Genomic DNA, 14775 nt, shown 5'->3' on the forward strand with positions numbered 1-14775 from the left:
GGAGTGGCCCGGGTTCCGCACTGTTCCCTCGCCTGACCCCCTGGCTGGGGTGGCTCAACGTGCTGCAGTGCCCGGTGCAGGGGATCTAGACTGCGCGTCCGGCACTAGTTAGGGGGGTGGTGGCACGGGAAGTGGGGGACTCCTGTTTTTTCCTCCTCCCTCTGCAGACCCGCTGCACTACCTGGGGGCTCCCCATCCCTGCTGGTGCTCACGGGTGCTCTCAATCAGCAGGTGGAACCCCCGCCTTCACCCTGTCCTGGCCTGCGCCTCCGAGGGTTTTCATCCTGCAGATTCCACCCCCCCCATCTCTCTCTCTCTCTCTCTCTCTTTCACACACGCTCCCCTAAACCGCGCGCGCCGCAAACTCAGTCTCGATCCCCGCAGGTGATGTCATGCCCATTGTTTTGGTGAGCCCAACCAATCGGACGCGCCGCCTGGATTCTACCGGAGCCGGCATGGGCCCTTCCTCGCACCAGCAGCAGGAGTCTCCGCTCCCTACCATAACGCATTGCGCAGGGTGCACCACCGCCTGGTCTCCCTGCAGCTTTAACAGCCCTGACATGGAAACCCCATTGCAGTTCCAGCGCGGCTTCTTCTCGGAGCAGCCGCCACCGCCACCGCGCTCCTCACACCTGCATTGCCAGCAGCAGCAGCAGAGCCAGGACAAGCCGTGCCCGCCCTTCGCGCCCCTCCCGCACCCTCACCACCCCCCGCACCTCGCGCACCAGCAGCAGGGCAGCGGCGGCAGCAGCCCATGCCTCCGGTGCAACAGCTGCGCCTCCTCCGGTGCCCCGGGGGCGGGGGCGGGGGATAACCTGTCCCTGCTGCTCCGCACCTCCTCGCCCGGCGGCGCCTTCCGGACCCGTACCTCCTCGCCGCTGTCAGGCTCGTCGTGCTGCTGCTGCTGCTCGTCGCGCCGGGGCAGCCAGCTCAATGTGAGCGAGCTGACGCCGTCCAGCCATGCCAGTGCGCTCCGGCAGCAGTACGCGCAGCAGCCGGCGTCCGCCTCCCAGTACCACCAGTGCCACAGCCTGCAGCCCGCCGCCAGCCCCACGGGCAGCCTCGGCAGCCTGGGCTCCGGGGCCCCGCTCTCGCACCACCACCACCACCACCACCACCCGCACCCGGCGCACCACCAGCACAACCAGCCCCAGGCGCGCCGCGAGAGCAACCCCTTCACCGAAATAGCCATGAGCAGCTGTAGGTACAACGGGGGCGTCATGCGGCCGCTCAGCAACTTGAGCGCGTCCCGCCGGAACCTGCACGAGATGGACTCCGAGGCACAGCCCCTACAGCCCCCGGCGTCTGTCGGAGGAGGTGGCGGCGCGTCCTCCCCGTCTGCAGCCGCGGCCGCCGCCGCTTCGTCCTCAGCCCCGGAGATCGTGGTATCTAAGCCGGAGCACAACAACTCCAATAATCTGGCGCTCTACGGAGCCGGCGGAGGAGGCACCGCTGGAGGCGGCGGCGGCGGCGGTGGCGGCGGTGGCGGCGGCAGCGGGCATGGCAGCAGCGGTGGCACCAAGTCCAGCAAAAAGAAGAACCAGAACATCGGCTACAAGCTGGGCCACCGGCGCGCCCTGTTCGAGAAGCGCAAGCGGCTCAGCGACTACGCGCTCATTTTCGGCATGTTCGGCATCGTGGTCATGGTCATCGAGACCGAGCTGTCGTGGGGCGCCTACGACAAGGTAAGTGCTCGAGCCCTTTGCTCACCGTCCCCGGACCGCAGAGCCGGGCACCGGGTGGTTGGGATGGGCGCTGGTGGGAACTCTCTGCCTGCCAGTTCCGGAGCTTTTCCCGGACAATCGGAGGTGTTCGCCGGGACGGCGAGCACCGCTGAGACTCGCTTCCCTAATCCGCAAGGCAACTCTGGAGAGGAAGCTTTTCCGCGCGCAAAGTTCTGGAGGCAGTGAATGCCCAGAGCGTTTGGGCACGTTAAAGAAGTGATTTCAGGAGTCGGTGAGGAAAGCATGCTCTGTTCCTCTCCTGGTGCTCACGATGTCGGAGGCCCCTTTCAAACCCAAGCGCTTAAACTCAAGGATAACTTCCTCTCGGGTTTCGAGAGCCACGAGCTGCGCTTGGGTCTGTGTTGTCGCGGACCCCGCTGCTTGGCCTTCCGGGATCTCCTCTCTCACTTTCCTGTGAGGCCAAGTGATCTGACAGATCACAGAGCCGAGACAGGTGCCCCTACCCCCATCCTCCTCCTGGGAGTTCAGGTCCCCTTGCTGGGGATTGACCGACCTCCCGGATCTTAAAGGTGGTTAAAAGTGCTTCTTTTTTTAAAAAAGTGCTTCTGTCTGTGTTGCAGGCGTCGCTGTATTCCTTAGCTCTGAAATGCCTTATCAGTCTCTCCACGATCATCCTGCTGGGTCTGATCATCGTGTACCACGCCAGGGAAATACAGGTAACTTCGGGGTTCTGCTGTTTATGAATGACTCCAGCCGGGGGAAGTGCAAGGCAGCAGACCCTTTTTCCAAGCTCTCGTGTCCTTGCTTGAGGTTACAGAAGACACACGCTGTATTCTTACCTTAGCACCTGACCTATTCTTTCAAGAAGTTAAAAACAAAAAACAGTGCAGCATGTAAATGTGCAGTAGTTTCCAGGATGTATTTGTTAAACCTTTCAGATTTTCCCCTCTCTTCTTTAGGTAGATCCACTTCTCCGTATCAGTCACTGTATTTGTTTTCCTTAAGGCCAGTTATGTAGTAGCCTTAATCTGCCAGGTAAATGTGTATTCTTGTCTAATAAACATTTAACAAGATGGGTGGGTCATTATGGAAGATTGTGCCCATATATATCACCTTCCATAACTGTAGCTTAGAGAAGAAAATAGGCCCGTGATATTCCTTGCTAATGTATATCAATAAGACAAGAAAAAACCTCTGACATTTTCTATATCTTACTGTAAAGTTGAAGAAAAAAATCTGTTGTAAATTAAGAATACAAATTCTGTATATCTGGTAGTTTGGTAGATTTTCAGGTACAATCATTACATTATTTATTAAAAATGTCATTTAAGAGCAAAGGCCACTGCCCTTGTGAGTGGACTTGTTAGGAAAATGTTTGTTTTGTTTAAATGCATCCAGGAACTCTATTGTTAGATTTGACTGTTACTGACAATTCCAGAATAGTCCGTCTAAAATTCATGGGTTGTCTTTTAAGTTGTTTATTTTGCTGTAGCTTTCAGTTAAAGGAATATTAAGGTTTGGGAATAAAATAACTAGAGTTTTCAAAAATTAAGAGAGATTGAGATTTTCCAGTTTAGAACTTAACACTAATATGCATTTTCTGATTTTTTCGGATCAGGTGTTAGGCATTTGGCTGAACTAGTAAACCCTCGAATTTAGGCTGCTTTCCTTTAGGAGTTGCCATTGAATTTAAATAACTTAGCATTAATTATAAGTTAAATTAATTTTAAGTTAGTAATTTGCAGAAACATACTAAATATGGAAGAAACCAATTTTAACTATTGCCCAAGCAAAATAAAGATACACATGACCCCACATGAGGAGGGAGAAATTACTTCATCATGCTTTCAAATTTGCAAAGACTTTGAAAAGTGTGATTTTGAAGGAAGGAGGACAGAGAATGAGAATTAGAAAGAGTGAGAATATTTAGAGGTAAGTAATAAAACTGCACTGCCAAAACAAGGCAAACACATTTGGACCCTTTAAAGTTTTAATAATTTACACAGGTCCATCTTTAATTCAGCACTAATGATCGTGGGCTTTTGAGATTCTTTCAAGCATTTTAAAGTAATACTAAAATGTAACTTAAGCATCATGAGAGTATCTTTTCATTTTGACTTGAAGGGTAGACACTTAAGGCTGGGGAACAAAATAGGTCTAATGGCCCTCTGACTTGGTTTACAGATGAGGTACCTGCAGTCAGAAGAGGTGACCAGCTTTCCAGATCTCAGAGCTAGACAGTGCAGAGCGTGACCAGCCCTGTCCTCCTAGCTTCCACCCAGAATGCTTCCTGCTTCCTCTGCCACTGCTTGTTAGCAACCCTGAACATGGACATGTCTTTGTCTGTGGTTCCTCTAAATCCAAACGTTTGGTATTTGAATAGGGTTAGACTTAAACGGTTTTTCTAAAATCTTCTTAGGTATTTATAAAAATCAAGTAATTTAATTTTTTTTTTTTTGGCTTGAAGACCAGAGTAGTTTTATTTAATCCACCCTAGAAAGAGACCTTGCTGTTTTGTTTTTTTTTTTAATTAAACATCAGTTTTCGTATTATTCCTGTTCCTTCTGAAAAACACACAGCTAAACAAGCATTCAAGGCGGAGGACATTTGATGGTATTAACACCAAGAACAAAGTGTCTTCCTGAAAATGCTAACCTTTTAAGAATTATGGGGAGATTTTTTTGAAATAACTTACGGGAGTTTGTGAGGACCAAACATTGGCCATTAACATTGGCCAGATGTTAATTACGTGTTGTAAAAAATTTTTGGTACCATATTAGAACTCTTAAAACTTAGAGAAAGTAATACAAATAAAAGAAGTCATATTTTTAAAGATCATTTCACACTTGAAAGAATTCCACCCCTGGCTAATTTTGAGGACCATTTCTGTTATACAAATGCATAGATATATTGATTACAGTACGAAGAGCACGGGTGATAAAAATGAAGACATGAATTCCCCCTCTAAGGGTTATAAGCACAGTGAACCTCTTTATTGTCGGGGCAACATAAATATCACAGAAATTTAGATTTTTATAATTGGAATTATCTGACCTGATACATGGTTTCTGCTAAACCAACCACACTTAAGATAATTTCAAAATGGATGCTCAGGTAATATCATTTAGTTGTTTTGGAGGTAGCTTTTACATTCAGTGTTTAATCTAGAGTGATTTTTGTTTTCCTCAAGCTGAAGTTCCAGATTCTTATCTGAGATGCTTTTTTTAAAAATATGAAATGGAAAAGGACCAAATAAATGTGGAGACCCTGAGCTGGAAATCAAGAACCAGAAAAACATGTTCTAATTTATCCAGAGAGTAGTCAGTGATTGCTGCTGAAATAGTTCACTCTGAAACACGGTAAAATCAAGTGCATAGGCTAATGTATCCATGTGTGGAAAATGATGAATTGAGCCCTTTTTAACTTATTGATGTCACTGCTATAGATGTACTTCTTTCATAAGTTGTAAGCAAATAGGTACTTCTCAGTTTACTATTAAGAATTCCAAGTATATAGATTAGCTTTGAGTTAAGGAACACAATGCAGGGGTTATGCTGCCTTTCAGAGCATGTTCTTGGGCATAGCATGCAGTCTAATGTGACACTTCCTCTTTTTCTTTTTAGCATAGCAGTATGATGATTGGATAGTGAGAGCTAGCTAGTATGGGTTTCTGGTACATGGTAGGATTTCTTACTGCATTCAGGAAAAGTAAGTGTTATAGCCAATGTTCCGGCTCTCTTTCCACCGGAATTGCTTTAACGAAGCTTGGGGAGGCCCTGACATTTCCATGGAGAACCTTGGAAAGCAAGTCAATGTGACCTTTTATAAAATGTTTATACACAGTCTATCAAAATAAGATGGTTCAGTGAGTCATGGACGGAAGTGCTTGAATTAAAATAGTGCGATGGGGAGGCTTTGTAAGAACTTAGCTCAGTACATTTCAGCTTTGGTGTCATTTTTTTCAGTACCACAGACAGCTCAATGCACCAGGCTATAGTTTGCTCATTTCACTAATTACTTTTACATCCCCCCAAAACAAAAATGAAATTACTTTTTTTTTGGGTGGGGGAGGTCAGAAAGGTTATATAAAATCAGATTTAGTGGGAGCAGATTTTCAGCTAAGTAGATATTAGATTTTTTCAAATAGACATTTGGCCTTACTTTCTATATTCATCAGTAAAGTCAAAAAATGATGAATAGACACATAAAATAAATTTTAGCAAATGCCTTTGTATCACAACCTTCTGACAAAGGAAAAGTACTATGGGGATTGTTTTATACAGTTTGGAAAGGTCACTTGATACTAAATAAGTAGCTTCCCCACCTCAAGTCCAAGGTCAAATAATAGGAAAAACAGAGGCATGATTTCCTGGGACTTTTCTTTTCCCCCCCCCTCTTCTGTAGGGTTGGAAGCATTTCTTTGATGGCATACGAACAAAACAATGTTCAAGTACTCTTTAAGATCTTCAACATCAAATAAGTTGAATGTAGATTGCACTTCATCTTTTCAAGTTTAGTGTACTTGACTTTCTCTTGTGGAAGCAATTTTAGTTGAAAGAGTTGTTTAGTATTTTGAGATAGGCAAATGCAAGATTCTAAGTTGGGAAGAAAACCCCTTGGACTGTCACCTTTCTGGTTCTCATGGGATTTGGCAGAATGGAGAGTACTATACTTTAAAGTTGAAAATGGTTTTATTTCCTTGGTTTTGTTTTGGTAATAATATAACTATAGAATAAATAGCACTAGGGGAAACACTGATTTTTCCCTGGTACCTCTTGCAGTGGAATAACTCTACACATTCTCCTTTAAGTTAGCTTTTCAGAGATGGATGATATACATCTAAAAGTGGAAGAGCAGAAATGAAAATTTCCCCTTACCTGTGCATGTAGGCCACACACAGGGGGAAGGAGTGAGTAGGGGCAGGGACCTCAGCAACCTCGGAAGTCTCCTGGACTGGTTGAGGAGGGGTGGCTAAGTGCCCACTGAGTAGACTCTGGCTCACCTTGTGGAGAGTGGGAAAGAATGCTCGCTTTCCCACTCCTGCAGAGAGCAAGTAGATGCTTCCAGACTATGCAGAAAATACTGCATATAGTTATTATTCTTATTAATAAAATAATAATAACTACGCATAGTGAAAATAACTAGTACAGAAGAGCTTAAAATAAATACGATAGTCACATTCTCAGTCCAGTGTTTCAGAGACAACCGCTTTTAAACTTCTCATACACTTCTCGAGAATTTTCAAAAATGAATATTTAGTTGTGTTTAGAGACACACATACTGTGCTTTTTTTGCTTAATATATCTTGAAGGTTTTTTATTGTCAGCACATGGAAACCCATCTCATTCTTTCTTAGCAACTGTTTATTATCCCATTTTATGGATGCACTGTGGCTTAGTGTTAAGCTTTTGCTGTTATAAGCCATAATAAAAATGAACACTCTTGTATACTATTTAAATCTATTAATTAGGGGATACACATATGGTATATATCCAGCAGACAGATTGCTGAATCAAAGGGAGTTTGTATTTTAAATGGAAAGGTACTGCCCACCAGCCCTTTAGAAAGGTCGAGTTCTCATTCTCTGCTTCCCTACACATTATTTCCCCACAGCATTGTTAACACTGAATGTTATAAAAAGGAACTTTAAATATCTTTGGCTCTGTAAAGTTTATTATCTTCCTGAAAAAACATTTTTTTTTTTTTTGGTGAAAAATTCCTTGAGGACAAAGCTCATGGCCTCATAGGCTTATTTGCAACATTTTGCAATATCTAGTGGTGCATTATCTAATCTGCTGACAAAATGACCAATCCTTGTAAAGGTGCCATCAGAAGCAAACATTGGCCACATTTTTGGTTTTTTTCCTTTAAAAAAATTTAGAGATGAAGGAAGCTGAAAGAGTAGAAGGAATGGTCTTCGATTGGTCTTTAGGTCTCTCGTATATCTATAGCATGAGGGAGAGAAGAGTTAGCTCTTTGACTGTAAGACTCCAGAAGATCATGAGGTGGTTACCTTGCCTGAATTGCTTTGTTGTGTGGTGGTCAGCTCCACAACCGCTGTCTATATTGCCAGCAGCTTCTACAGAGTTGTAATGAGACTCTCAGTCCCTTTGACTTCGTGTGTACCCTGTAGTAACGAAATCACTCAGGACCAATTTTCTCTGCCTGCCTGTGTAAAGATCTCTGCATTATTAACGGGTGTGACACTAAATAAAGCGATCCTGGTGTGTTTACAGAGCAGCATCACAAATGAATGAAGAGTGGAACTTTAGGTTTACTGCAAGTGGGTTCGCTTGATCTGCCAACTCGTTTCTGGGCCACGTTTTGTACAGCTCGGAAAGGAGGCCACTGTGGGCTGTCATTGTCCCAGACCACATCTGGCAGGATGGACAGAGGGAACCTGCACTGATTTAACTTCAGGAAGTTACTTTTGGTCAGGGTACAAAGTGGTTTCATGGGGCCGTTTTAGTGAGAATGTCTGCTCATTAGGAAATATGACGTTTGCTACTTTGGGAGTATATGTTTAACCTGAAACTCCTCTAGAATTCTCTTTATAGAACTGGAAACTGTGTGGAGAGGACCTGAATTGTTATCTGGCCCAGGATCCCACCCAGCATGGAAACTCCCTTTATGTCATCTCAGATAAAAGTGGCCACCCAATTTCCGCTTGAACCCTCTTCCCATGATGGTCAGTTTGTCTGTACAAGGCTGTCCATTCCATTGCCAGACAACTCTTAATTTTAGGAAGATTTTCCTTATGTTGGGGGTGAAGTCTGGTTTTATTCCTTCCCATATTCAACATTGAAAAAGTTTTTGAGCTCTGCTAATACAATGAGGAATAAGACAGTAAGGTTCCTTCCCTCTTGGAACTGACATCCCAAGCAGGCGGGGTTAAGGAGAGAGACAAAAATTAAGTAAAGGAAGAAAATCCTTGGAAGTTGTGATAAGTGTCATAAAGGGGCCATGAAAGGCTGTGATAGAAAATAATTGGGGGCAGAGGGTTGTACACATCAGACAGGGTGGTCCTGTGAGCAGTCTCTAAGGAAGTGACTTTTAAGCTGAGACATAAAGGAAAAGAAGTTACCAGCTATTGGCAGAGTCTGGAGGAACAACCTTTTCCAAGCCCTCGTGACTGAAAGGAGTTTCCTGCACTTATACAATTGAGAGCAAACCAGTGTGGCCCAAGCAGGGCAACGGTAGTACTGGATGGGGTGAGAGGGGATAGGCAGGGTTCTGATACTGAAGGGTCCTGAGGCCATTATAAGAATTTTGTGATGTTTCCTTCAAAGTGCATGAGGCCATCATTAAAGCACAGAAGAGTCATGATCCAGCTTACTGTTTAAGCAGACCTTTTGTTGAAGTTCTGAGGAGATTGGTCTGGAGACCCTTGGCAAGTCACATTGTAGAGATGACGCTCACTTGGCTTGGGTAGCAGTGGTGGAAATGAAGAGAAGTGGTCTGATATAAGACCCAGGTTGGAGGTAGAATGGACGTCTTAGTGATTGGATATGACAGGTGAGGGCAAGGGATGATGCAAAGATGATTCTCAGGGTTCTGATTGGAGCATCTGAGTGTGTTATGCCGACAGGGGAGAACTCACATTGAAGGGTAGCTTGTGGAATCAGGAATGCTTCTGATGGAAGTGCTTCTGATTATACAAGAGAACCCTGAGTTCAGAGAAAAGGTGTGGAGTAGAAATTTAAATTGGCGAGTAATCAGCGTAGAGACTATTTAAACCCACAGCAATTGATAAAATCACTGAGAGAAAATAGAGGAATGAGAGAAGAAGGTCGAGAGCGGATCAACCTCTGACATCTAGAGGTTGTGTGAAACAGGAACTAGAGAAAAGAGATAAGAATGACTTGTCCTAGAGGTGGTAATGGGAGTGTTGGAAGGAGGGCACAATGCTGTGTACTGAATGCCATTAAGTCAGTTAATATCGGGTAGAGAGGTGCCTTTTGGATTTGGCAAGTTAAAGGTCATTGCTGACCTTGATGAGGAGTTTCAGTGGAATGGTAGAAACAGAACACAGACTGTAATTTCCAGTATAACAGAATAAATTGATTCCCCCTCTTCCCAGAATTACAGAGCAAACATTTAAATATTGGTTAGGTCCCTTTAAATGCCCACCTAATTAAATAGTCCCCGTTTCTTTGAATTTTCCTGATCAGGCTTAGAATGCCCCTGATCATATTCTTCTGGACTTATTCTGTTTTGTTGAATTCCCTCTTCGAGTAAGGTCAGAAATGTACTCAGTACTTTCAGATGGGATCTGCCAGTGTACTTGTTACCTCCGTTCAACAAAAATCCTCCATTATGCCGACTGTTATTTAGTCTAAAATGGTCATGGCATCACACAAACTGTTGCCAAGTACACTTGTAAAATTGTTAACTGAACTGAATGTAGGGCTTTACATTTATTCACTCTGTTAAATAGCATCTTGGTTTCACGTGAGTGTTTTAGCCCGTCAGAATTATTTGAATCATAATTGTGATGTTTATTTGACAAACACTTATTTAGGTTTAGAAAATGCTGTGCATGGAGGGGGCTCTGGCATTGGCAAGACCCAAATCAGTGCTAAATTCTGTTCCAGAAACATGGTCAACGTTAGTGGCTGTTACCCAGTTTTCACACATCCAACTCTTCTTCCTAGCTTCTCACTAGCCGTGGCTTTGAAAAGTGTAGCTTGGGTACCCATGCCCAAGGCGTGAGTGAGCCACGGTCAGAGCTGAGAAGTAGGACCTTCTTTGTAGTTAGTCATCTGTTCATCCATGATATTTGGTTCAGCTTTTCACGTACTAACAACTCTCTGTACCCTGACTATCAGCCAGCCTACGTTTCTTTACAAGAATGTCATGAGGACTGTCAGATCCCTTGCTGAAATCCATGTATTCTGTGCAGTCTCATGATCTGCCAGTCTATTCATGATATCCAAGAAGGAAACAAGACTGATGAGCTTATCATTTTAAGCATTATAATATATTAGGCTTCATGACCAAATGCCTTTTCTCTTAAAAATTTTGTTTTTCTCTCCAGATTATAAAATTAGTAAACATTTATGTTAGAACTCTGTAAAACATAGATAACATGAAAAAGAATGTTAGTTTAATCTCACCACCCAGAGATAATTATTATTGTGATATAATGTATTTATATGAAGTAGATGGACCTGATATTTGCTATATATCAGGATAAGGAAATTTAGTGTTCTTTTCATGTAATTTTCTATTCATTTCCCCATGCCATTAAACGTTCCAATTTCTTTTGCATCATATAGCTATAAGCAATTTAATCCTTTCCCTTATTTTGGAACCCTTAAGAAAAATTAGAAAGACCCTATTTAAAATATTTGTATAATAAATACTTTTGCAGATGAACTTGTGTAAGCACCTCTGATGATTTCCTAAGGATAAATTGCCAAGGCAGAAATTACTTAGTTAAAGGATATTATTTAAGGCAATTGAGAGTTTGTCAAATGGTCCTTCCAAAGGTTTATATCATGCCTTTCATTTTTAAAGTACTTACAAACCACTTTGTTAAATAACTGATACGATTATTTTCTGGAGTGTCTAGGATCAATTTACTGATTAGCATTTTGAGTACTGTCCTACTTTGTGAATCTAGCAATGTGCTTCCCTGGACTCTCCTATAGCTTCCTATTTCTCCATGATTTTGGTTTCTAAATCTTGGCTAACCAGGTTTGTAAAAGGGTATTCCTGCTTAATAATTAAAGTTTATATAGAAATGATGCAAAAGCAGTATTGGAAGATAACTTTGTCCACAGATGTTCCCAGTCTTTGTTATTAATAGGAAGCTGTTAAAACCATAATTTCTGAAACTTTTCTCGACAAACTTTCCTGCTGAGCAAAGCAAAGCAATCAGACTCTCCTTTGAGTTGTTTACTGTTTTTGCAGCATTGCCTCGTGGCTTTGTGTGCTGCTTCTGGAGCCCAATCTGTCTGGGCTTGTACCCAGCTCTGCCACTAATTAGCTGTGTGACCTTGGACACATTACTTAATCTCTCTGTACTTCACTTTCCTTGTCTGTAAAATGGGCAATATAGAGTACCTCTCTCATTGGGTTGTTGTGAGGTTTGAGTGTATATATTTGTGTGTATATATATATAAAGCACTTAGCATGCTGCCTGGCATGTGGTGAGGGCTATTTAGGTGTCAGCTGCTGGTTATTGTTAGCTATTACGGGGTTCGTTGGGGTGGAAGGGGAGGAATTGGAGCCCAGCTTCTCTGGGCTCTGGGCAACAGTGATATTTTTTTCTTCTTCTACAAGTCGTACAGGAGGGAACAGAAAAAAAAAAAAAAAGGTGTGCATTCAAACAGTGTTCATTAGTTTACTCACACTTAATCTAGAACAGGGGTATGTGTGTGAGTTTTTTTTTTTTTTTTTTTTTTAATAAAAGCTTTGATCTCCATTAAGGACAGCCAATATTTTTTGTAACTTAGTTTAGATTTTCCCTGTGGGCAAGTTGGCCGTCTCAGGAGGTAAGTGTTCATTTTGGTTGTCAGGTTTCAGATCAGTAAACTGGTGTTAGAATACTATAATGTTAGGGCTCACCAGTTTTTACCAAAATAGCCGTTTCCCCTATAAACACACCATAGGTGTGGCTTCTGGCTGGAAGCTAGGCTCTTTGTGAGCTACATTAACTCCTTCAGACATCCAGGTCACAGCCGATGGCATCTCCTACTAATTAGGACCCTGGTGACTTAAAAGAGTTAAGTGCAGCGCCCTGAAAAGTAAGCAAAGGGAATAATTTGATAATGGAAAATTCTGGTATTAAACCCCTGCTGAAAGGATGAGAGGTAATAAACAGCCAAAGGCATATGTATAAAGGCATATGTAACTGACAGCGTTTCTGTCTGTATTCATTGTAGGTCTACAGGATATTTAAATAAAAAGCATTTTTTTCTTTTTCTGGATTAGGTTTATCTCTGGCAAGAGTTTTGTTTAGTATGCCACCACCCTCAACCGTGCTTGGAGTACCTTGATTGGAAAGAATTGAGAAGAATTTTCGTGTGTCAATATGACAAGTAACATCTCAAAATATACTTGGTTCAGTGATTGGGTTTACTTTTTATCAGACAGCTTATATCTTCTCTTCTGTTTCATTTCAAATGACCATTAGTTGAGTCTGTATTATCTCTCTTTTTGAACAATGTGTTATTGTTGGGTGAGTTTTTTTCTTTGCTTTTTGAATTTATAAAACACATTGAGATTCAGACCTTATAAACTTTGAACTGAACCGTGTAGACAAGTGTTAACAGCCAGTGTTTCACATCTATAATTTTGTCATGTGCTTTCTTGAATATCTGAGCATTTTTACCTAGTTATGTATTTATCTATAATGGTTATCCAGAAGGTATTAAGATGGGGTTGTTTCCAAGCAATCTGACTATTGAAATTTGGATATGCATCTACTGTTGGTCTTATTCACTGAGGTAGTCTTCTTTCTATCAGGAAGTTGTTGGTCTTCCAAGGAAATTACATGCAATATTTATATATTAGTTTTGACACAAGCATACTGAATTTTGGGGAGGAGGCATTAAACACCATAGTGTGGTTGTCGTGGTCTTGGGTAGTGCTTTTTTGAGGATAGCGTCTGCTGTCAAGAGGGGTAAAAAATACACAGGTGCTAATCCTTAAACTGCTTAAATTTTTGTTGAGTGAGTAAGGGAAATTATATCCCAGTATTGGATTTATTTTTAAGGTCACAGATCATTTAAAATATTGAAAAATAATAATTAGGCTGAATATTTATTCAAGTTGCATACATATAAAGTGATATAAAAGTGATGGCTGCAGGATTTATTATAGTCACCTCATGCCTTTTCACAGGTATATCTAGTACTTCCAGACATATACCCAAGCAGAGTTATTGACTGAACACTTAATTTCATTTATGTGGATTTAGCTATGAAATTTTAAGACAAAAAGTCTTGGCTTCTAGAAACTTACCTTAGGTCAATTTTCATACTGGTAAATCCTCCCATATTTGGAAAAAATGTTTTTATGTCAAAGAGCATGAATTGCTTTCTGTTCTTTGAAGCAAAAACAACTGAAGATATATTTATTTAGTTAAACATGCTGTTAGTTTAAAGCTTCAGCTTATTGCTTAAACCTGTGGGTAATATTGTAAATTTTAATGCTGTCGTTGAAAATTATTTTGAATAGAATTTTACTTCTTTCCCATTAGTATTTTAGTCAAGAACCCTCACTATTTGTTCGCATTTGTTAATGTCAAAGAGGGTACTTAATGAAAATGCATTTGGGCAGACTTTCAAAAATTAAGCAGTAGTAATACAAAGAGAAATCTCTAATTTGCTTGTTTTGGGGGTAAAAAGCAACAATACTGTATTAAGGCTGAAAACTATTTTTCAAAATATCTTTGATTTGGAATCCACTGGCTCTTATAGATTTTTTAAATATCATTTTTTAAAGGCTTAATCTTCTGTATTCTTTTTTTTTTTTTCTTTCAGCATATCTGCTTTACACAGTCTTTTTTATCCTTTTTGACAACTATTCCTATTTTTTGGTTGTTATGTTTGGGCCGTGTTCTGCTTCACATCTCAGAATGTGTCCCTTGGGTGCTCCTTACATTGGGGGATGAAGATCCAGCCCACTCGCTGTCATGTTCACTGTCTCGCTTAGTCTGATGCTGTATACACAAATTACTTCAGTGGCAGCTATTTCGAAATCATGAATCCATTAAGTGTGTCTCTTTGCAGTTTTGTACAGCTGGCCACAGAGGGAAAGCGGATGTGTGTTTAGGACTTAGTCCCTCAAGCCCATGTCAGAACATCCTGAGCAGAGACCACACAGCACAATCAGTGGTGAGCATTTTCTCTGCAGCGTTTTCCCAAAAACAAGGTGTCTTTTCTGCGCTATTGCGCAGGAACACACGTCACCACAGCAAGATGATCGGTGTGATGGAGGGTGGGATGAGGGCTCATCTTCAAGACCTGAATTATGATATGTTGCCACATGGGAACCAAATTCAACAAATACAAAGGAATAGGATCAGATCATGTGACTGATGGGGTGGAGGTGATGAGCTCAGATACCCCAGTGATATGTG

At 42.1% G+C, this 14775-nt stretch overlaps 1 protein-coding gene across 3 annotated transcripts in view; it reads left to right on the plus strand.

The window, feature by feature from the left end:
* Positions 1 to 14775, plus strand: part of KCNN2 (potassium calcium-activated channel subfamily N member 2) — a 325527-nt gene that overhangs the window by 149673 nt on the left and 161079 nt on the right. For all 3 annotated transcript variants that reach the window (XM_036848996.1, XM_036848997.1, XM_036848998.1), the window contains 2 exons: positions 385 to 1685; positions 2306 to 2401. In XM_036848996.1, the coding sequence (XP_036704891.1) occupies positions 385 to 1685; positions 2306 to 2401 (1397 nt within the window). The remainder of the gene's footprint in view (positions 1 to 384; positions 1686 to 2305; positions 2402 to 14775) is intronic.

This window comes from Balaenoptera musculus, chromosome 3, assembly GCF_009873245.2.
Source record: "Balaenoptera musculus isolate JJ_BM4_2016_0621 chromosome 3, mBalMus1.pri.v3, whole genome shotgun sequence".
Lineage (NCBI taxonomy): Eukaryota > Metazoa > Chordata > Mammalia > Artiodactyla > Balaenopteridae > Balaenoptera > Balaenoptera musculus.